This window comes from Mauremys mutica, chromosome 4 (genome assembly GCF_020497125.1).
Source record: "Mauremys mutica isolate MM-2020 ecotype Southern chromosome 4, ASM2049712v1, whole genome shotgun sequence".
Taxonomy (NCBI): domain Eukaryota; kingdom Metazoa; phylum Chordata; order Testudines; family Geoemydidae; genus Mauremys; species Mauremys mutica.
Genome location: NC_059075.1, coordinates 56,307,417 through 56,330,176, shown reverse-complemented (window position 1 = coordinate 56,330,176; position 22,760 = coordinate 56,307,417). Strand labels below are relative to the sequence as shown.

At 40.3% G+C, this 22,760-nt stretch overlaps 1 protein-coding gene across 3 annotated transcripts in view; it reads right to left on the bottom strand.

Moving 5' to 3' along the window:
• The window catches only part of SPRED1 (sprouty related EVH1 domain containing 1), a 123,499-nt gene that overhangs the window by 80,038 nt on the left and 20,701 nt on the right, over positions 1-22,760 (bottom strand). The window contains exons 2-3 of one of the 3 annotated variants that reach the window (XM_045015345.1): positions 1,950-2,068; positions 360-470 (exon numbers count right to left, since the gene is read on the bottom strand). The exons of 1 other annotated variant lie outside the window; for it this stretch is intronic. In XM_045015345.1, coding sequence (XP_044871280.1) covers positions 360-364 — 5 coding nt within the window. In that variant the 5' untranslated portion in view covers positions 365-470; positions 1,950-2,068. The remainder of the gene's footprint in view (positions 1-359; positions 471-1,949; positions 2,069-22,760) is intronic. One more of the 3 variants, XM_045015347.1, reaches the window with a different exon arrangement.

Here is a 22,760-nt window from a genome sequence, read left to right as displayed (position 1 = left end):
TACTTAGTTGCAGGCTATGGGTATAATTTACTAATTAAAAAAGCAAAAGTGAGAAACAGAAATCCTACCATGTTTAACATGGGCACACATAATTTCCCCCCCCCCCAACAGCTGAGCTGTTGTAACTTAAACTTAAAAAGAGTAAAATAAACTTAAAAGCCTGAGGCAGACCCCTGTATGGGACAATTCAGCTCAAACAAGTAAAGTTTGCCAAAGCTGTAAGAAACTGAGAGAACAGGATTTTATAATGGAAAGTGTTGGAAAACCATAAATATAGCAGGTGATACCAGTTGTGTCTGTAATACTATTGGTTATTAAAAAAAAAAGCCAAAAACTTTATTGCCATCTTTGCCCCTTACATCATCTACCTGTCTGTCTGATCCTTACTTGCTGTGCCACATCAAGTCAAAACTGTACCCTTTTATGAGCAGAGTCCATATTGCCACTGGTGAGGTGCCTCCACCAGAATGCTTGAAAAAAGACAAGAAAACACAAAGAAAGTTTTACAAGACCTTTTAAATAAAAACAGCACTAGAACAGTTTGATATTTTGTCTAGCAGCAGAATTAAGTCTGAAAACACCAACATTTACAAGGAAGACAGGCTTTGTAACTTTTTAAGCCAATTCACCAACCTGAGGACAAGTACAGGTATGCATCCTAAGGCAGACTTAACCCCCAGCCCCCAAGGAAACAAGTCTGCAACACTTTATAAAAAAATGCAAAAATAAAGTTTGGAGTCAGCAGTGACTTTTGTTCTCTATGGAATAGCACTAGTTATTACAATTTATGATAAAATACTGGCTTAATGGTAAATAATTTTCAGTTAGTGTTTGTATCTGAACAAGCTAAATTTCACTAATTTACAATTATTTCTTTTCTCAAGGCCAACTTCTGCCATCCTAGATATATATAGACTGTATCACTTTAGTAAGTGGGCACCTCCAGGGTATGTGAGTGCAGTCAGACCACACACACAGAGTAAGGTACTAGTCATCTTGGTTAAGGATGGCAGAAAAATCACCCTCAATGTGCACACTGAGGTGCGGACATGTTTGGAACAAAATTACTTGTTGATTAATTCTTGACAAATCAAATGAGACTGGGATACCTAAAATAAATAAGTAAGTAGACCATAGTAATATTTTATGTGGAAGTGTGGCTGCTAAGAATTCATGCCACCCTCCACTCATTGAAGTTTTCAAACAAAGTACCTTTGTGCTGTCTACTATGCTGCCCCTCACACTTAATAGAAACTCTCTGTAAACATCCAGAAGGCCACTTCATTATCATCCTTCAACATCCCTAACTTTGCTGTGATGCCTTAAAAAAAAATAAAGAAAAAAAAATCCATATTCCACCCCCACCACCACCCCCCACCCACTTGGCAATGGTTAGAGGTGTCTGATGTGCTGAGACCACTACCTATCTTGCCAACCAGTATTGTCTTACTGATTCCTTGTACTCCTCTCTGTCTGTAGACATATTGTCTCTTGTCTTTTACTTAGATCTTAAGCTCTTTGGAGCAGTGAACTTCCTTTTGTTCTGCCTTTGTGCAGCAGCTAGCACAATGGGGATCTCAGCACTATGGAAACACTACTACTAACAACATGCCAGATCCACCTCCTCACATGGGTTGTAAAGCTCTAAAGCCAGCAATACCACAGGGGCAGGTTGCAGCTAGGATACACAAGTGGTCTCTGCATCCTAGTGCCTCCAACTCTGTGGCAGCTCCTTCCACAATAGGTATCTGGCATATTTAGTTAGACCAACTGCAGAGCTACCAACAAATTCCAACACCCTTTCTCCCCAAGAAAAAATGGCAGTCTAGCCCTCAATCCTTCAATTTACACCTAAATTCAATAAGCTTACTCTTAACTCAAACAGTTCCATATGAAGTAGAGAATCACAGAATTAAGGTAGTTAGAGCCTACCTTTCGTTTAAACCTACCTTTCCACTTATATCTGTTTACAAAGTCCATATAATTCTTTGTTTCCCTTCCCATATGGGTTGGGTGGGAAATGCAGGCAGAAACACATCAAATCAAGCAGTCCTGAGCAAATACATAACTAAATAAAACAGAGAAAATAATTTTCATTTTTTTTTAAATCACTGTTAATCTCTAAATGGGCTATGAACTTTGTGTATAAGTTGTATTATGGATTATAAAAGTATGCTGAACAAAAATGTACAGGCTTTTATAGCACTTTTTATTATTATTACAGTGAAGTTTGTGTCAATATTTGCATTATAAAGATTGACTTCTAAAAAGAGTTAAATTGGTTATATAAATTTGCTCCTAAAATTAAACTCAGTATTTAAGAGTTTTAGCAAAAGCTATTTAAATATATATATATTTATATGTATCCCTATCATTTTAGATATTTGTATTAGTAACTGGTAAATTTTAGGGCTGTCAAATGATTAAAAAATAAATCACAATTAATCCCGAGATTAAAAAATAATCCCTATTAATCAGTTTTAATCACACTGTTAAACAATAATAGAATATCATTTATTTAAATATTTTGGGGTGTTTTCTATATTTTCAAATATATTGATATCAGTTACTACACAGAATACCAAGTGTACAGTGCTCATTTTACAATATTTTTATTACAAATATTTGCAGTGTAAAAAAAGATAAATGAAACAGTATTTTTCAATTCACTTCTTACAGATACTGTAGTGCTATTTCTTTATTGTGAAAGTGCATTACAGGGTGGGGAATTAGAGGTAGGATCCCATAAATGTAAACAAACTTGTTTGTCTTCACGATTGGCTGAAGTAGGACTGATGGGTCTTGTAGGCTCTAACACAGGGGTCGGCAACCTCTGGCACGCGGCTTGCCAGGGTAAGCACTCTGGCGGGCCGGACCAGTTTGTTTACCTGCCGCGTCAGCAGGTTCGGCTGGCCGCGGTTCACCGTCCCAGCCCAATGTGGGAGGTGGGAAGCCGCGGCCAGCACATCCCTTGGCCTGCGGCGCTTCCCGTTGGCGTGGGACGGCGAACCATGGCCAGTGGGAGCCGCGGTCCACCGAACCTGCCGATGCGGCAGGTAAACAAACTGGCCGGCCCGCCAGGATGCTTACCCTGGCGAGCCGCGTGCCAGAGGTTGCCGACCCCTACTCTAACATTTTACATTTTTCATTTTTGAGTGCAGTTATGTAACAGAAACAAATCTACTTTTTAAGTTCCACTTTCAATATAAAGAGATTGCACTACGGTACTTGCATGAGGTGAATTGAAAAATACTATTTCTTTTGTTTATCTTTATTACAGTGCAAATATCTATAATAAAAATAATATAATAAAGTGAGCACTATACACTTTGTATTCTGTGTTGTAATTAAAATCAATATATTTGAAAATGTAGAAAAACATTCAAAATATTTACAATAAATTTAAATTGGTATTCTACTATTGTTTAACAGTGAGATTAAAATGGCAATTAATCATGATTATTTTGTTTTGAGTTAATTGCAATTAATTGACAGCCCTAGTAAATTTGCTAGTTTCAAAACAAAGAAATGACTTTGTCCCTTAAATGTGGACTACTAGCTTGCAATCTTTAAATATTTTTGCTGTTTGAAAAGAAAATCTAATGAAAGGGACAGTATGCAAGTTAGATTCAAATTCTGATCTAGCTTAAAAAACCCTATGAAATCTAAATACCAATTTTAAATGCACCACTCAGTGAACAAAGAGAAGCTACACAATAATTAGTATGCAAGACCCCCTATACTGATTTGCATTAGCTGTTCAGCTATTTTCACAACTGCATACCTTTCAGTAGAGAGACTATAATGAGGCATACAGACTAACAAAAGGAAATTGCACAGGCTTCTATTTAAGCAGTCCTTAAAAGAAGAGAGGAACTGTACGAAGCAGGGTTGTTTTAGTGGTTTTGCAGTCGGTCACTGGTAAGAATCCAGATAAAGTCAGTAGGGACCAGAAATGATTTTTAAGTAGCCTATGTGCAACTTCATGATTCATATTTCTACAATCCCAGTCATAATTAGCACTATTCTTGGCACTCTCAAACGCCAGTGATTGAAAGGAAATGGTGACAACTATGCTCTGAATACTCCCTCTAATTCAGAGAGTTGAGGAACACTGGCAGGATATTGTAAGGAGAGCCTTTGACAGCTACCACTTAATTTTAACTCCTGCGTGGCTAGGCAACTTTGTTTCCAACTACTGCAAAGCTATTATCTTTCACAAGGACCAAGTTATGAAAGTTAGGTAAGGGTTTCAAGTGGGTGTGCATAAATGAAGAAAATATACAACAAAACAGTAAACACATATCTTAATTCAAAGGAATTAACTGTAATGGAACATTATGTGCTGCTGGTCGATGTAGTCCAGCAGCAGCCAAACAACGTCAGAAAAAGTTGAGAACTTCCTCATCAGTTGTGCAAAAGCGCGCAATTAATAGTGCAGTATTCTTTTGAGAGATATTTTCTTCTTGAACAAAGATAACATCCATGAAGCTGAATGTATTATTTGAACTTGCATACCTACAATATTAGTTAGCATAATTATCCATTCTGTTTAAAAAAAAATAGCAACTGCAAGGGGAATCTACCATGTATACATTTTTACATATCCTTATTTTGACAACAGCAAAGTGTTACAAACAGAGATCATGAGATGGTTTGTTATGCCTGCATCTTTTAAAAGATTACACTTTTAAAAGATTTTAATCTTTTAAAAGATCTTTTAAATCTTTTAAAAGATTACACTTATTAAAAACAAAGGTTGGGTGAAATTAGCTGAAATAAATTCTGAAGAGGGATTCAAAAGGAAGCAGGTTGAGTCTATATGGCATACAGGGTCAAGCAGTCTGCTCCAGGAAGTGGGCTCAGCATGAAAGAATGCAAACTCCACATTAGGTAGCTGTTTTGTTTAGTAGGTAGATGTATCCAAGTTAGCAAGTACCATCCAATATAAGAGGTGAAACCTCACCTACAGTTTAAGAAGAATGGGATGGACTTTTGCATTGTTAGCAGAACAAGGGAGTTTCTTGCTGCAATTTGATTTAAGTTACACAGTTTAAGACAATATAAAAACTAGCAAACTCAAAGAAATGTTTAACTAGTTTTCTATTAGTCAACTTACTTCTTAAACAAGATGGATAAAATCAATTATTTTTAAAAAAGTCAAAAAGTCTATCTGATCTGAAATGAAATTTTATTTAAATAAAAACCACTTTAAAAAAATCATTTGAAATTATGGCAACCTATGTTAAATCCAAAATTATAATCTATTAAAATAATTAAAAAAAACAGTACCTCTTTACTGCCAAGTTTTGAAGAAAGTCAAATCACTGAGCTGGTGGAAGTCATCGGCTAAGCACCTGGAAACAAGTTTAGCACTTCAACAAACTAGCTTTTGACAGCAGCTTCTGCAGGGGCTAAGATGATATTTTCTTCTTTTCTGTTTATTCAACTTGTTCCAGTTTATTCAACTAGTTCAATTTAATGTCTAGTTCATTGAAAAAAATATATATAAAAATAAAAAAACCCACACACAATTGGGAGCTGAAAAGGCAGAAAACTTGTCTTCATTTGCCAATCTAAGAATAAAAACTAGGGGTGACAGGGTACGTCTACACTACGGGATTATTCCGAATTTACATAAACCGGTTTAGCAAAACAGATTGTATAAAATCGAGTGCGCGCGGCCACACTAAACACATTAAATCGGTGGTGTACGTCCACGGTCCGAGGCTAGCGTCGATTTCTGGAGCGTTGCACTGTGGGTAGCTATTCCGTAGCTATCCCATAGTTCCCGCAGCCTCTCCCGCCCCTTGGAATTTCCGGATTGAGATCCCAGTGCCTGATGGGGCAAAAATCATTGTCGCGGGTGGTTCTGGGTAAATGTCGTCAGTCACTCCTTTCTCTGGAAAAGCAACGGCAGACAAGCATTTTGCGCCTTTTTCCCCTGGATTGCCCTGGCAGATGCCATAGCATGGCAATCATGGAGCCTGTTTTGCCTTTTGTGACTGTAACCGTATGTGTACTAGATGCCGCTGACAGAGGCGATTCAGCAGCGCTACACAGCAGCATGCTTTTGCTTTTGCATGACAGCAGAGATGGTTACCAGCCATACTGTACCATCTACCATACCATAAATCGGTAATAAGATGATCATGGCTACCAGTCCTTTTGCACTGCACCATTTGCTGCTGTCATAAGTGCCCCTGGCTGAGATCAGCCAGGGCGCAAAAGCCAAAATTGGGAATGACTCCCTGAGTCAATCCCTCCTTTTTGGTATCTAAAAAGAGAATCAGTCCTGTCTAGTATATGGGCAAGTGTACTAGAGAACCACTGTATCATAGAACCAGAGAGCACAGCTGCTGTGTCAGATCCTGCAGAAATTATGAGCTGTATGCTATTCACAGGGGGTGCTCCTGCAACAACCCCACCTGTTGATTCCATTCTTCCCCCAGCCTTCCTGGGCTACCGTAGCATTGCCCCCCCACTTGTGTAATGAAGTAATAAAGAATGCAGGAATAAGACACAGTGACTTGTTAGTGAGAAATGAGTGGAAGGCAGCCTCCAGCTGCTATGATAGTCCAGACAGGACATTAAGCAGTATGGAGGAGAGGAGCCCAGCATCCCGCTGCTAGTCCAGGGGCAATTGAATCTTTTCTTTACACATGAAGGGTGGGGGCTGATGGAGCTCAGCCCCCTGTTGCTATGATGAAGACGGTTACCAGCCATACTGCACCATCTACCAGGAAAAATTAGGAGCAGGCGCCCTTGATCGACCTCACTGATGCTAGTCGGCATGGTTACCAGTCCTTTTGCACTGCCCCATGTGCCAATAGGCTGATGATGACGATGGATATCAGCCATATTGTACCATCAGCCACCCATGGCAGGGGGGGAGCAAGGATGTTGGTGTTGAGTGCTGCAGCATCGCGTCTATCTGCAGCATTCAGTAAAGATAGGGTGACATGTAAAAGAGTCAGAGGATTGTTTTCCCTTTCACTTCTGGGGGTGGGTGGGGCGGTGCGTAAATTGCCGAGCTATGCCCTGACCCACCGTGGACACTGTGTTTGACCCTAGAAGCATTTGGAGCTCAGCCAAGAATGCAAATGCTTTTCGGAGACTGCAGGAACTGTGGGATAGCTTGAGTCCTCCAGTCCACGAGCGTCCATTTGATTCTTTGGCTTTCCGTTACGCTTGTCACGCAGCAGTGCGCTGAGTCCCTGCTATGGCATCTGTCTGGAGATTTTTTAAAAATGATTTTGAATTTCGTCTTCTGTAACGGAGCGCTGAAAGAACAGATTTGCCTGCCCTTACAGCAATCACATCCGCATGGTCCGTGCTGGAGCTCTTTTTTTATTTTGATTTCGGACTGCATCGTCACCCGTGCTGATCGGAGCTCCACGCTGGGCAAACAGGAAATATTCAAAAGTTCGCGGGGCTTTTCCTGTCTACCTGAGCACTGCATCCGAGTTCAGATTGCGGTCCAGAGCGGTCACTGCTGCACTGTGGGATAGCTCCCGGAGGCCAATACTGTCTATCTGCGTCCACACTAACCCTAATCCGATATGTTAATACCGATACTAGCGTTACTCCTCTCGTTAGGGAGGAGTACAGAAACCGGTTTAAAGAGCCATTAAAATCGATATATGGTGCCTCCTAGTGTGGACGGTTGTGGCGTTAAATCGGTTTTACGCTCCTAAAACCAGTTTAAACGCCTAGTGTAGACCAGGCTTTAGTGTAGACCAGGCCACAGTATGAGAAAGACTAGTTCTAAAACTCTGAAGGCCATGGTGACCAGAAACAAACAGTTCAATTCACTACCTACAGAGAATACTTCCTTTGTTTAGTAAATCAGATCATATTTTTTCCATTCAAAACTATGTTTTGATCATTTCTTCTTATGTATCCATGCATTTAAGGTCATTTAATTTATTAAAAAAAAAACAAACAAAAAACCCAAAACCACTTGGTTTTGTGCATTAATTGAATGTAAATTTCCATCCAAATATAGTTTGACAAAAATCACAAGTAAAAAATTAATCCTCATCTTTTCAGGAAGAAATACATCCATTCACCATTTTCTAACATAACAAAAAACATGCAAAAATTAAAAATCTGAATGTTAAGCTATAAATAAATACATATATTGCTTAAATAAATATGTATAGATACAAGGTATTCTCCTGGTTAGCAAAAAGAAGTGTAGTGTAAAAGGTATATTTATTAAGTGTAAAGGCTATATTTAGTTACAAATGAACCAACCAACGAAAATGACCCTTGCTGTAGGAAAATAACTAAAAAGCACAAGTGCAAAACAAAATTCAAACTGTTTACTTAGACCATGGTTAAATCAATCCAACCTATTACATTTCTACTTATCATACATAATATTTACAAAATAAGGGACCTTATTCAAGCAGTGGAAGTGGATATACATTAGTTTCCCTCTCCATGACCACATAATTCTATCTTCCCACATCTATGTAGCTGCCATAACCTAGAGAAATTGCCTCTTTCAAGTGATTTTGATAGTGTCTTAAAAAAAAATCTCCAACAGAGTTATAAAAGCAGGGACCTTGCCTACAGGAAGATAGACACACCATCCAGTTTGTCATTCTGCATATTTAATTCCTAACTGCAGCTGTATATGGTAAAGACCAAGGAATAAGAATTCAAACAGGGTACAGCAGCTGCATATTTACTCTTGCTTCTTTTCTTCCCCCCGCCCCCCACATGATCAGAGATATCTTCTCTAACCAGGAGCCACAGATTGCAAGTGTGGGACTAATATTAACCTCCTGTAGATCATCTTTGATATTAGGTGAACAATCACTCTTCTGTGTTACTAAAAATGTCAAAGAAAGCCCAGCTGGATTCTGTTGATTGTAATGCCTGAATAATCCCAGTCATTGAGGAAAATGGCAGTTATAAAAAACTGGTGTACTATCAGAAGCAATGCTGCCACCATCATCAGGATTTTATTCAGAATCCTCGGAGCAGAGACCAGCATAAATGGCAAGTGTGTGCTACTTCAAGTGGAGTGTTCTAATGATGACCATTCAATACCTCTAGTAGCATTCACATAAGCATCTTGTAAATTTACAGGCATAAAATTCCTCATACCGATTTAAGAAGCTAGGGCAGATATTTACAATACTATTTTTAAGTTCTGGCTGTAGACAAAGGGTCACCTATTTTGGGTCCAAGACAAGCCATCTTTCTCTGGTCTTTTTTCAACCATGAAAGTAACAATGTATTCGCCAAGTAAGAACTGCTGTAGAACTCTAACTCTAGAAATAGAGTTCTTTTATCAAGGAGATAATACTGCTTTTGAGTACAGTGGAGGAAACCTCAAAGTCACCATTCTTCAAAGGGAAGGAAGAAGAGCTATGAAATATTCCCTAGAAACACAAAACTCATCTATGTAACTCAGGGAGCATGGGGTGAGGTCCCAGAGGATTGAAGAAGGGCAAACATAGTACACCTCTACCCCAATATAACGCTGTGCTCGGGAGCCAAAAAAAAAAAATCTTACCGCGTTATAGGTGAAACCGTGTTATATCAAACTTCCTTCGATCCACCGGAGTGCGCAGCCCTGCCCCCCTGGAGCGCTACTTTACCGTGTTATATCCTAATTTATGTTATATTGGGGTAGAGGTGTACCTACATTTAAAAAGGGAAATTGGACCGAATGAATTATAGACTAATCAGCCTAACTTTGATACCGCGAAAGATACTGGAAAAAAATTATTAAACCATCAATTTGTAAGCATCTAGAGATCATTAGGTTATCAGGAACAGCCATCATGGATTTGTCAAGAATAAGTCATACCAAACCAACCTAATTTCCTTGTTTGACAGAGTTACTAGTTTAGTGGATACGGGGGAAGTAACAAACTGAATCTTGATTTTAGCAAGCTTTGATATAGTCCCACATGATATTCTCATAAATAAAGTAGGGAAATGTGGTTTCAATGAAATTACTATAAGGTGGATGTACAACTGGTTGAAAGGCCATACTCAGAGTATCATACTCAAAGAATTATCAATGGTTCGCTGTCAAATTGGGAGGCGTATCTAGTGGGGTCCTGCAGAGGTCTGTCCTGGGTCTACTACTGTTCAATATTTTCATTAGTGATTTGAATAATGGAGTAGCAAGTATGCTTATAAAATTTGTGGATAGCAAATGCCTGGGGCAGGCGGGGGGGCAGGTGGGTGGGGGGTTGCGCAAGCACTTTAAAGGACAGGATTAGATTTCAAATGACCTTGACAAATTGGAAAATTATCTGAACTGAACAAAATGAAAGTCAATAAAAACAAATGCCAGGTACTTCACTTAGGAAGGAAAAAAATTCAGATGCACAACTACAAAATGGGGAATAAACGGTTAGGTGGTAGTACTGTTGAAAAAGATCTGGGGATTACAGTAAATCATAAATTGAATATGAGTCAGCAATCTGAATTGCAGTTGCAAAAAAGGCTAATATTCTGAGGTGTATTAACAGGAGTATCATAAGACAGGCATGGGAGGTATTTGTCCTGCTTTACTTGGCACTGGTGAGGCCTCAGCTGGAGTACTGGGTCCAATTCTGGGTGTCACATGTTAAGAAAGATGTGAATAAACCAGAGACAGTCCATAAAAGGTTTAGAAAACCTGATCTCTGAAGAAAAGTTCAACTAATGGGGCATGCTTAGTCTTGAGAAAAGAAAAGTGAGGGAGGACTTGATAATAGGCATCAAATATGTTAAGGGCTGTTACAAAGAGGACAAGGACCAGTTGTTCTCCATGTCCACTAAAGGTAGGATAAGTAGTAATGGCCTTAAACCACTCAGGGAGATTTAGGTAAGATATTATAGTTAGAAATTTTTTCCCCCATACAAGATACAGGTCTGTCACATCTTATGCTGGGATTACGTTCCGCGGTCAGCGCGTAAAGCGAAAACTGCGTATAGTCAAAATGACCCTTGAAAATCCCTTAAATCACCCATAAAGTACAATTTTGTGAATACAACCCTTTACAATACTATGTATTGTGTACAGCAATGTACAGTATATAATAAAGACTACATATGCAAAATATAATTGTAGTGTTTTTAACAACAGAGACAGAAGAATGAAAATAAAAAATGAACAGTACAGTACAGTGCAGTACTGTAAACCTGAACAGTCACCAGTCATCCTGGATATTCTTGCTAGTCTTGTACTGTACACACTCCAATGATTAGTCTTCCTCTTCCCCTGAGAACACTATCACTGAGTCGTCAGGGCTTGATGTTGATCCGGAAGACAATGGGCCAGTCTTGGGTGACTGCGAGAGAGTCATAGACAAAGTGCTTGGCTCTGGTTCAGCTCAAGAAGTTGATTGTGTAGACTCTGCTGCTGGTGGTTTTTTTTTTTCTTTAAAAAATATGGTAATTGGCAACTGTCACTGTACTCTCTTGAGCTCCTCAAACATTTCTTGGTACGGTCTCAAAATCATCCATAATACAACGTGTGATTTTGAGGCTTCGTTCCATAGAAGGATCATATTCAGAAATTAAATCATTCAAGTGTTTCACTGCTTGGAACACTTCAGAAAATTTATGAAGATTCTAAGTTGCTGGCTCTTCCTGTTCGTCATCATCTTTGTCTTCTATAGACGATTTTATCAGTTCCTCTAACTCTTCGTTAGTCAATGTTTCTCGATGGCCCTCAATTAATTCCTCAGTTTCTTCCTCGAGGATGTCGACAAAGCTATCACCACCCACTTGCCTGGCCACCTGAACAATGAGTTGCACTTCTTTGTCAATGGTTGGGAAACCCTTAAAATCATTCACACAGTCTTCCCATAGGTTTCGCCAATATGCATTGACTGTTTCAGGCTTGATTGCATCCATTGCCTGTTTAATACAAGTGATGCAATCAGCAATGTTGAAGGACTTCCAACACTCCATCATATTATTGGGATCAGCATCCATAGCGGTAAGGATCCGTGAGAATGTAAGCCTCGTGTAAGTGGCCTTGAAACAGCTAATGACGCCTTGGTCAAGAGGTTGGAGGATGGAGGTGGTATGGGGCGGGGGGAGAAAGACGACGTCAACATCATTATGCGCAAACCGGAGTGCCGCAGGGTGGCCAGGAGCATTGTCTATGATCAGCAACACTTTAAAATCAAGTCCTTTCTCTTCAAGGTACTGCTTGACCTCCAGAATGAAACACTTGTGGAACCAATCCAGAAATAATGCTACCGTCACCCCAAGCCTTTTTATTTGATTGCCAGAACACAGGCAGGAGATTTTTGTTCTTGCCTTTTAGGGCATGGGGATTTGCAGCCCTGTAGAGCAAGCCCGGCTTTATTAAATGCCCAGCTGCATTGCCACAAAGCAACACGGTCTTTAGCTGCTTTGAAGCCAGGGACTTGTCTTTCTGATTTCAAAATGTAAGTGCGGGTGGGCATTTTTTTTTTTTCCAGAAGAGCCCAGTCTCATCAGCATTAAAAACTTGTTCTGGAAGATAGCCCCTTTCCTCTATGATTTTCTTTAATTGTTTGGGGTAGGCTTTTGCTGTGTCCTCATTGGCATATATAGCTTCACCAGTAGTCTGAACGTTTTTGAGGTTGAAGCAGTTCCTAAAACTGTTAAGCCAACCTTGGCTGGCTTTGAATTCCTTCTTGTCAGAAGGCTGTCCCTCTTCGGCGGGAGGTTTGAACAGTGCATAGATGCTAAGAGCCTTTTCTCGCAACATGTTGCTATTGATAGGCACACGTTCACGGTTCATGTCTTCCAGCCAAAGTTTAATACCTTTTCAGTCTTCACTAAAGTCTTATCACGCACTTGGCTCGTCACTTTAGCAGTTACTGGAGAACTTGATGCCACAGCTTGACGAATTTCTGTCTCTAGCATCTGTGCCATCAAGATTCGAGATTCGTTGCGGCTGTATTTACGCGCCACGTTGGTGATGGACATACCATCTCTCAATAAGTCCAACACAACCAGTTTTTCCTCCAGCGTTGGAACACATTGCTGTTTCTTCGGTTGAGCACCAGATGAAGTAGGTGTCTTGCGTTTAGGGGCCATGTTATACAGTACAAAAAATACATGCTGTCTCTTTAAATAGTACAGGCACAATAGAATCTCACTCAGCATGGCGAGAGGCGCACAGTACAAGAGGCACAGGGGGACTGAGTACTGTAGTGGGAACAGCAGTACTGTAGTGGGAACAGCAGATTCGCTTCTCCCATCTCACACTCACTCCAGGGCAGACACAGTATTTAAACTGTTTGGGGTTTTTTTCCCCCGACCACGCAAAGCTGAAATCGCACATGTTAAATGCGCATAAGATGCAACAGACCTGTAGTTGGTTAAGCACTGAAACAGATTTCCAATGGAGGTTGTGGAATCCACATCACTGGAGGTTTTTAAGAACAGGTTAGATAAATACCTGTCAGGGATAGTCTAGGGAAGAGATCCCAACACTGTGGGGCACAGCCCCCTCTGGGTGCACCAAGGAATGTTCAAGGGGAAACAGCAGGGCCTGGACCAGCCCACAAAAGTGGCAGGGAGAGAGCACCTCCCAGCCCCCCTCTGCTCTAGCCACACCCCAAGCCTCGACCCCTTCCACAGCTCCGTTCTTGGCCCTGCTTCCGCCTCCAGCCCTGTCCATGTTTCCTCCTTGCCCAGGAGCCGCAGCCCTGCTCCCGACCCTGGCTCTGGGTGGGGCATGACTCTGAAAAGTTTGGGGACCAGTGGTCTAGGTTTACTTGGTCCTGCCACAGTGCAGGTGGCTGGACTCAACCTCCCAAAGTCCCTTTCCGCCCTACATTTCTATAATAAGATTCCAAGATTGTCACTGTGTGTCAACCTGAAGTTTACAATGTCTGATGAGTCAATGCAAAGTGGCAGAAACAGCTACAACCATGGTTGAGAGATCTTTTTGTTTAGAGTATCAGCAGGTTCAACTTCACTGGGATTCACAGTCTGTTATCCATTTTTCAAGTTCTCAGCCATTTTGACTTTACTAATTTCACACGAGTGGTGCATAGCTATAGCAGGGCATGTATTTATGCCATATCAAGAGTCCTAAACCATTGTGATACCAGAGGTAACTCAACCAATTACCACACTTACTTTACAGCTAATATGAGGAAGACTGCACAGATGGTGGATTATTTGGCTCAACAGCCACCACCCCTTTGGGATGGCATGGGCTTTCAGCGGATAATACCAACACAATTCTCATCCACTCCTCCCATTAGTATAAAAGCCTCCCTTTTCTGACAAAATGTTTGAAAAGACAGCAAGTGAACAGAGAAAAAACCTTTTCCTGACATTTTGGTATGTTGGAGTTATAATCCAGTTTATGGAAGAAGTCGTTCATGCTTATTTTGTCTGTATTTTAATGTACATATTCTGCCTAAGAAGCTTGGTGGCCAACATGGCCTCCACTCTGGGACATTTAAACTAAGCATTGTGTAAAAAGTATTAATGAGTCCTTAGTATAAAAAGGCAACCTTTAAATAAATAGAGTTTATGTCCTCCTTAACTTCTTTATGATGAAAGGTTTTTGTCAACAGAAGAAGTTCCCCACATCTCATCTTCAACTGTTCGTTACATTAGAAATTCAGATCTGGTCTATCCTGGGAGACTAACATGACTCAAGAATAAGTGGTATTAGGATTATCATAAAAGACTGAAAACCTCAGTAAGTGAGAAGGTAAGAGATTCTTATACCAAGGTATAATGATTTAAATCAAAAGGATTTAAGTCACTCATTGTAATCCTGATTTAAATCAGCAAACAGGAAACCTTCATTTAAATAACCGGTTTTAATTTTGTTCTGCTTTTGTACTGTAATTATTTTTCCTAAACAAAAGATAATTCTTACTGGTTGGTAATCATTAAAATATGTTGATTTGCAACTAAATATAGCCTTTACATTAAATCTGGTACCTTTTTGCTAACCAGGAGGATACAGTGTATCTGCCTACATTTATTTAACACATTTATTCAAATTATTTTTCACTTTATTGTTAGAACATGGTGAATGACCTTTCTTATTTACTAGATTTTTTAAAAACTCATTATATGCGTCAAGCTACACTAGGTGGACATTGGAAATCAAATAAAAAATAAAACCCAAAATTTTAAAATGGTTCTTAGTCAAAACATGCTTTGCATTTAAAACTAACTGATTAAACAAACAAAAGAGGTATTATGTTCAGTTAGCAAATTGGACTGCTTCCTTCAGCACTGAAAACTAGCAGAACTCATCCTCACATATAATAATTTTATTCATAAATTAGAAGAGGAAAATAAGCTTTCCTGCTTTCTTAATTCCTGGTTGGTTTCTTAACTTTGAAACAAACTAGTCATTAAACTGAACCAGTTGAATAAGTCGACATGTAGAAATTCTCACTGCACCTACAGAAGAGGCTACTACTGGTCAATAGTTGATTTAGCACATCAACAAAACTGTGGTTTTAAGTGCTCAACCAGTGACTTCCACCAGTTCTGTGGTATGGCTTTGTTTAAAACTCTAGCAGCAAACATATTGCCTAAATATTTTGTATTTAATTCAAATTTTAATAATTATAGTAAATTTAGGCCTTAGAATATGTTGTCATAATTTTAAATAGATTTATTTTTAAAAAATCCTAGTTTTTATTTAAATAAAAATAATCAGTTTTTTAATTTATTTTCATCCACTTAGTTTAAACACCTATACCTATGCCCTTGTCTTCACTGGTAAAAATAAAAAATGTACTAAAAACAAAAACAAAAAACAAAAACCCACAACCTTGGGGCAGCTAACGTGCATGAGCTCTCCCAAGCAAGAAACAAATGAAGACAGGGCACTTTATAGTTTTACACAAGGTAAGCTCTGTGAGGTCAGCCCCAGGCAGAAATATAATGCTGGCTTCGCCTAGTTTACCTTGCAGTAAAACTTCAGTGCCTTGTTTTCACTGTGTTTCTTGCTTGGGATAGGTCATGCATGATAGCTACCCCGAGGTAAAATTAGATTGTTTATTATATATATATTGCGACAGTCCCAGGCCAGTGGGGTACAGGAGTCTGGTAGAGGGCAAATATACTGGTCACTGGATGAGTAGTTTTCTGTTCCTTGAGTGACCAGAGCAGGGGCTGCACTAGAGTAATCAGGAACCTGCTAGAACCAATTAAGGCAGACAGGCTGATTAGAACACCTGCAGCCAATCAAGGCAGGCTAATCAGGGCATCTGGGTTTAAAAAGGAGCTCACTCCAGTCAGGTGAGGGGGAGCCAGAGGAGAGGAAGTGCGTGTGAGGAGCCGGGAGCAAGAGGCACAGGGAGCTGAGAGTGAGAGGGTGTGCTGCTGGAGGACTAAGGAGTACAAGCATTATCAGACACCAGGAGGAAGGTCCTGTGGTGAGGATAAAGAAGGTGTTGGGAGGAGGCCATGGGGAAGTAGCCCAGGGAGTTGTAGCTGTCATGCAGCTGTTACAGGACGCACTATAAACAGCTGCAATCCACAGGGCCCTGGGCTGGAACCTGGAGTAGAGGGCAGGCCCGGGTTCCCCCCAAACCTCCCAACTCCTGATCAGACACAGGAGAAGTTGACCAAGACTGTGGGGAAGATCACTGAAGTGAGCAAATCTACCAATAAGCGCAGGACCCACCAAGGTAGAGGAGGAACTTTGTCACTATATATATTAAAAAAAAAAACACACACACACACCTTTTTTTACCAATGATGACAAAGCGCCAGAGTCTGTACTCCATCCACTACAGGTAAGTTCATCACTCTTCCCCACAGTGCTCACAATAAACATCTTTCAGACCACCAACACTAAGCTGCCAACAAACCCAGGGAAGACCACATTTCATTCCTGAATATCTGTAAGATTAAAATAAGCAGGAAAATAAAACATAACTTTTCAGGACTTTTTATATAACCAACACCATGTAAGGGCACAATACTAGTTTTAAAAAATCCTTTAAGAGCAGATACTAGAAATTTCCAGGCAAGATCTTCTGAAGGACAGTGACATGCTTTGTCTGGAAAAATCCCCTATGCCAAAACAAAAGAAAACCAAAAGCCCAACTAAATAGACAGTATGCTAAGTCTATAGTATACTAGCACTTTTGTTGGTAACAAACTTTTGTCAGTCACGGGTATGAAAAAAACACCCCCTGACTGAGGTAAGTTTCACCAGCAAAAGCATCGGTGTGGACAGTGCTGGGTCAGTGGGAGATGCTCTCCCGTTGACATAGCTACTGCTCCTCAATGGGGGTGGTTTAATTATGCCAATGGGAGAAAGCGGCTACATGGGAGACCTTACAGTGATGCAGCTGCAGCAGTACAGTTGGGCCGCTGTGAAGTCTGTAGTGTAGCCACAGCCTAACTCTCTCCCCTGAAAAGGCACAGGCAAAGTCCTTCAGGCCAAGTGATAAGTGCTAGTGATATTGGTGATCAGTGTTGTTCCTGAGGACCTACAGCAAACTAAAGACATTAATCTGAAAGCCTCTGTTAGTACTTAGATTTCATTAAATTATAGATCTGCTGTTTAATATACCATTGATTCACCACTATTTTAAAAAAGTGAACAGGAGATGGGGCTACTTACAAATGCAGCAACTCTGGCAACAGAAGTGGAATAAAAGATAAGAGATCGTGCTTCAAAATAGCTGATAAGGGTGGGGAACAGAGAAGCCCCTGAGCCAATCTGTCCCCACCTAAAGAATCTGGGGTAGCCATGTGAAGGGAGATGAAAGAGAAAGAAAACAAAACACTAGTGCATCTTTACCTGCAGGAGTGGCAGCTTGAGAGTGAAGCACATCGGAAGGAGAACAAGGGTGCCCTTGCTTAAAATATACACAAACTGGTGGGAAACATGTCTTATTTGTGTGCGACAGAAAACAGGTAGCAAACATCTAAACTTTACTGTGTAGTTCTGCTATTTTTCATATATTAACATAGTTTGTTTTCTTCAGTAGCTAATCTTTAGCTGCATTTGAAGATGTGCTGATGACTTGAAACACATTTTGGGTTTAACCACCACAGAAGAAAAAAAGTGGATAGTCTGGGACTATGGAGTGGGAAAAGAATGAGAACCACTAGTGTAAGAATCTGTAGTCAGACGAAAGAAGAGATACACAACAATCTGACCTATCAGGTATTTTCTGCAGAATGGAATCCATGATCCCATCATCTTCTACAGTCCTTGAATTCAGAAGTTCTTCCTGTTCCAGGGGAGAAATAAGGATCTGAAACATTAAGAGCCTCAAGTCTTCCCCATTCAGAAGCCTGGCTTCTTAGATGTGAAATCAACTGCAGAATAGAGGGCTACCATAAACTGCACATAGTTTCTTCATCCCAGGATTCTATCAATTTTTTCCTAATATTCTTTGCTAGAGTTAATTAGATAAATTAGAGTCCAGTTGGTAAAGCGTATATGACGGTTACTAACGAAGTTTCACTTTTGTGTGACTCTAAAATACACAAGGAGGAAGCAAAATTGGTTCTAGAAGGGGAAGATGAGAAGGGGAGAAAATCTGGTAGCAGAAAATACAGACATTCTGGCCACTGTGAGAAGGTAACTCTGGTAACAACTGGTTTGCAGGGAAACGGTTGATTCCAAACAAATCAACTGAAAAAATATATCTCAGACATTTAAATATTAGCAAATCTAGTCTGTATAGCTTTCATCTTCAGTGATAATCATTATTTTGACTGCTTCCAAATATTGTACAATATTTCTATTTACATTTTCAAAGTTCAATAATGACGTTATGCAACACTGCACAGCACACTTAAACAACAATCAAGTACACTGGGTCAAAACTTTGGTCCAATTATTTAATGTATATGTTATAGTAACACTCAGATATTCTAACTAGTTTTGAAGCTCCATTGTACTAGGGACTGTACAAATGCATAACCACAGGTATTTATAAGCATGCATTTTGTAGATTAATTCTGTTAGTAGTTTATCTAGTGCTACAGATGCTCCCAAATAGAGGAGTCCCTAATGTTCCACTCTAAGCTAATGCTAAACTCCTTATGAATTCACCAGGAACAGGACTGGACCTGTGGTTATTTTGGCAACAAACAAATTATTACCATTATAAACACTACTAAGTTTATTTTTTTTTTTTTTTTTTTAATAGGAGATATACCAATCTCCTAGAACTGGAAGGGACCTTCAAAGGTCATCAAGTCCAGCCCCTGCCTTCACTAGCAGGACCAATTTTTGCCCCAGATCCCTAAGTGGCCCCCTCAAGAATTGAACTCACAACCCTGGATTTAGCAGGCCAATGCTCAAACCACTGAGCTATCCCTCCCCCACCAATTTGAATTTCTCATTCAATATGGAGATGTGGAAAAACAATACTACATGATATTCATGTTAATATGTTAGTGGCTACCAAAAATAGATAGATTATTAAAACCACTTTTTTTTTTACATGCTCTATTTTTGTTGTCAAAATACTGACGTTTCAGAGTTTGCTATCCTGCAATGATTTAGGGGAGTGAAAACAGGAGCAAAGTTCTCTCTACAGTACCAAGGCCTAAACACAATTTTATCCAGCTATAAGACTCAAAATCTATCACTTTAGACTCATGGCTTTCTGCAACAGAGGTAAATATTCAATCTTGTTCTACCTGTTTTATATTCAGAACTTCCACCAGCCACTATTTTCAAACAAGTTAACACATACCAGATGAATGTGCTGTGTCTAAAGAGACCCACAGGTTGATGCATGTTGAAGCATTTTTCTGTCACTTACATTAAAAGAAATTACATAATGTGTATCACCAAATCAAGAACTAAAAAAATAGGAGGTTGGTTTCAAGAATAGCCTCAAAGAGGTGTAAATGATGAAAAAAAGCTTTTCAGCATAAAAAAGTATCCACTGTAAAGGGTACTGAAACCAATCATTCTTTAAACCGCCATCTTCATTAACTATAACGATACTTCTATTCTACGTACTTACTTACATTAAGCCTGTTTATTCATATTATAGTACAAGATGAATTCTGTATATAATTTTAAATGTAACTACTATGGTCCTGAGGACCCTATATAGTCCTCTCTATAAATTTTACTAGTTTATTAGTGATTGTGATTCTTTATATTTGCTCCAACTTCAGTCTGTATTTATCTGCATTTATTTGCTCTTTTTGGCAACCTTTTTTCCCCTTAAAAAAATCTATTTTAAACATAAAGACATATACTGGAACACTACAAGAGTTCCTGGAATTCCTCCATTACAAGCACTCCATTATTTAAGTGGGGATCCCTGATGATTTATCTGGAACACAGAAAAATACAGGGATCTGAAAGAAGAGCTCTGTAGAGTTCAAAAGCTTGTTTTTTCCACCAACAGAAGCTGGCCCAATAAAAGATATACTTCATCCACCTGGTCTCTCTCAGGAATCTGAAATTGTAAGTTTTAATGTTGGGCTCTGATATAGTATCTTTTGAGGATAAGTAGGTTCCATATTCCTGAAATGCAGGCATTTCAATATGAACAATCTAAATGTTTCACAGAGACATGTAGAGTGACACTATTAAGGAATCATGTGGTAGAAATTCCTCTGCCTAGTGCAATCAATATCAATTTGGGCCATACGCCAGCAAACACCAAAGTACCTGCATAGCTTTACTCGCATGTGAAGTCTGGTCATATATGTGAATTTCCACACATGTATCAGTATCCTCTATGTTTGGCACAGTGTTCTGTAACTTAGTATTACACATAATGATTTGCAGTTCATATTTTACTGACTAAATTTTGTATTTCAGATACATTGATAAACATTACGTTGGATAAAACTCAAACTAGCAGGTCTGTTTATTCTAATAGCAGCAAAAAACGCTCTACTTACACAAGGACAGATTTCAATACAGTATTACAGTACTGATGTGCAAAGCTAGAGTAAGGGCTTTTCTACATGGTGCTGCAATAGAAGCACACCAGAGAGGGGTGATTTCATGCTGTGCTCAAACTACGCTATCTAGACCATGCTGGTGCACTCTAGAAGGTTCCTCCACAGAACTACATTAACGTGAACTAGCCGTGTCTTAGAGCAGTGGTCTGCAACCTTTTTAAGCAGAAGATCACTTTTTGAATTTAAGTGCAACCCAGGATCTACCTTAAAGAAAATGTAGAAATAACAGTAATCACACAAACCCAAACACCCCTGCCCTGCCCCTTCTCTGAGGCCCCGCCCCACTCACTCCATCCTCCTCCCTTTGTCACTGTCTCCTCCACCCTCCCTCACTTTCACCAGGCTGGGATAGGAGGTTGGGATGTAGGAGTGGGTGTGGGCTCTGGGTTGGGGCCAAGAGGTTCGGACTGTGGGAGGGGCTGCGGGCTGAGCCTGAGGCATGGGTTGGGGTTCAGGCAGGGGTTTAGAGTGTGGGCCCTGGGAGAGAGTTTGGGTGCAGGAGGGGGCCCAGGGCTCAGGCAGCAGGTTGGGGTGCAGGGTGTGGGCTCTGGGAGGAGGTGCGAGGGGGCTCAGGGCTGGGGCCAGGGTGCAGATGGGCTTCAGGCCTGCCCTGACCCCATGCTGCTCCTGGAAGTGGCCGGCAGCTGCTCCTGGTGGCGGGGGTGGTGGTGGTGGTGGTGGTGTGCAGGTGGCTCCACGTGCTGCCCCCATCTACAGGCACAGCCCCTGCAGCTCCCATTGACCGCGGTTCCCCATTCTCGGCCAATGGGAGCTGCAGGGGTAGTGGCTGCAGGAGAGGGCAGTGTGCAGAGACACACCCTCCCTCCCTCTAGGAGCTGCTGCCGGACTTGCCGGGAGCGGCATGGGGCTAGGGCAGGTAGGGATCCTGCTTTAGCCCCACTGCACTACCGGACTGTTAGAGGCCAGCTGTGGGAGGGTTGGCAACCCTAGATTGTGACGGACTGGTCGATCGTGGAGTGACTGAGACCAACTGTCAGAAGCTCCATGATTGACCAGTCCATTGTGATCTCCCGGTTGGTGACCACTGTCTTAGAGCATGCCAGCTGAGTCTCCATGGAGCAGTTAGAGTGCAACACACTAGAGTGCTTTACAAATCACACCCCTCTACTGAGATAAGCCCTACCTTACCTTTAAGAGGGCATAGTAACTTCTAAAGAAAAATGACCTTTAATGCTGAACTATTTAGATCAACGTGGATAGATATAGTCTTCCACTATTTAGAGTAGATATTATGAAATGCGTTTATGTTCATATTTATAATTTGTATTTTAAAAAAAGTTTTAAATATGGGTAATGAATACAGATCAATAGCTTCACATTTAGTGACTACTCTGTTCATTATGAAACACTGCATTTTATAGTATAATCGTTCCATTTCAAGCTGGACCAATAAGCCTATTTACACTGGGGATGTAAATAGCCGTTTAAAAAGTTAACCGTTTAAATTACATAAACTGCTAACATTAATCGGTTAACCAATTAAATGGAGAGGGGCCCAAGGATCAGGGTTATGCCAGCTGTGTCTGGGAGTTAACGGTTAGACTAATGCGTACCGGTTAACCATTTAGTATTTTACATCCCTAATTTAGACATTTGCCCTTTGATGGATATGTTCCAGCTGTATCCAAGAGTCTACTGACTCAATGTACAGCATGAAGTAGCTAAATGGTTAAAAACTGATATCCACTAGAAAAAATTTCTGGTGGAAAATGATAAAATAATTCATCCCATTGCCCAACGTTCTATCCAGAAACCTCTTCTCCTTCTCACTTCCTCCTCCTGTCTGAGACTGAGACAACAGTAGGGGTTACGAGTTTGCCTTTCTGCTAGTA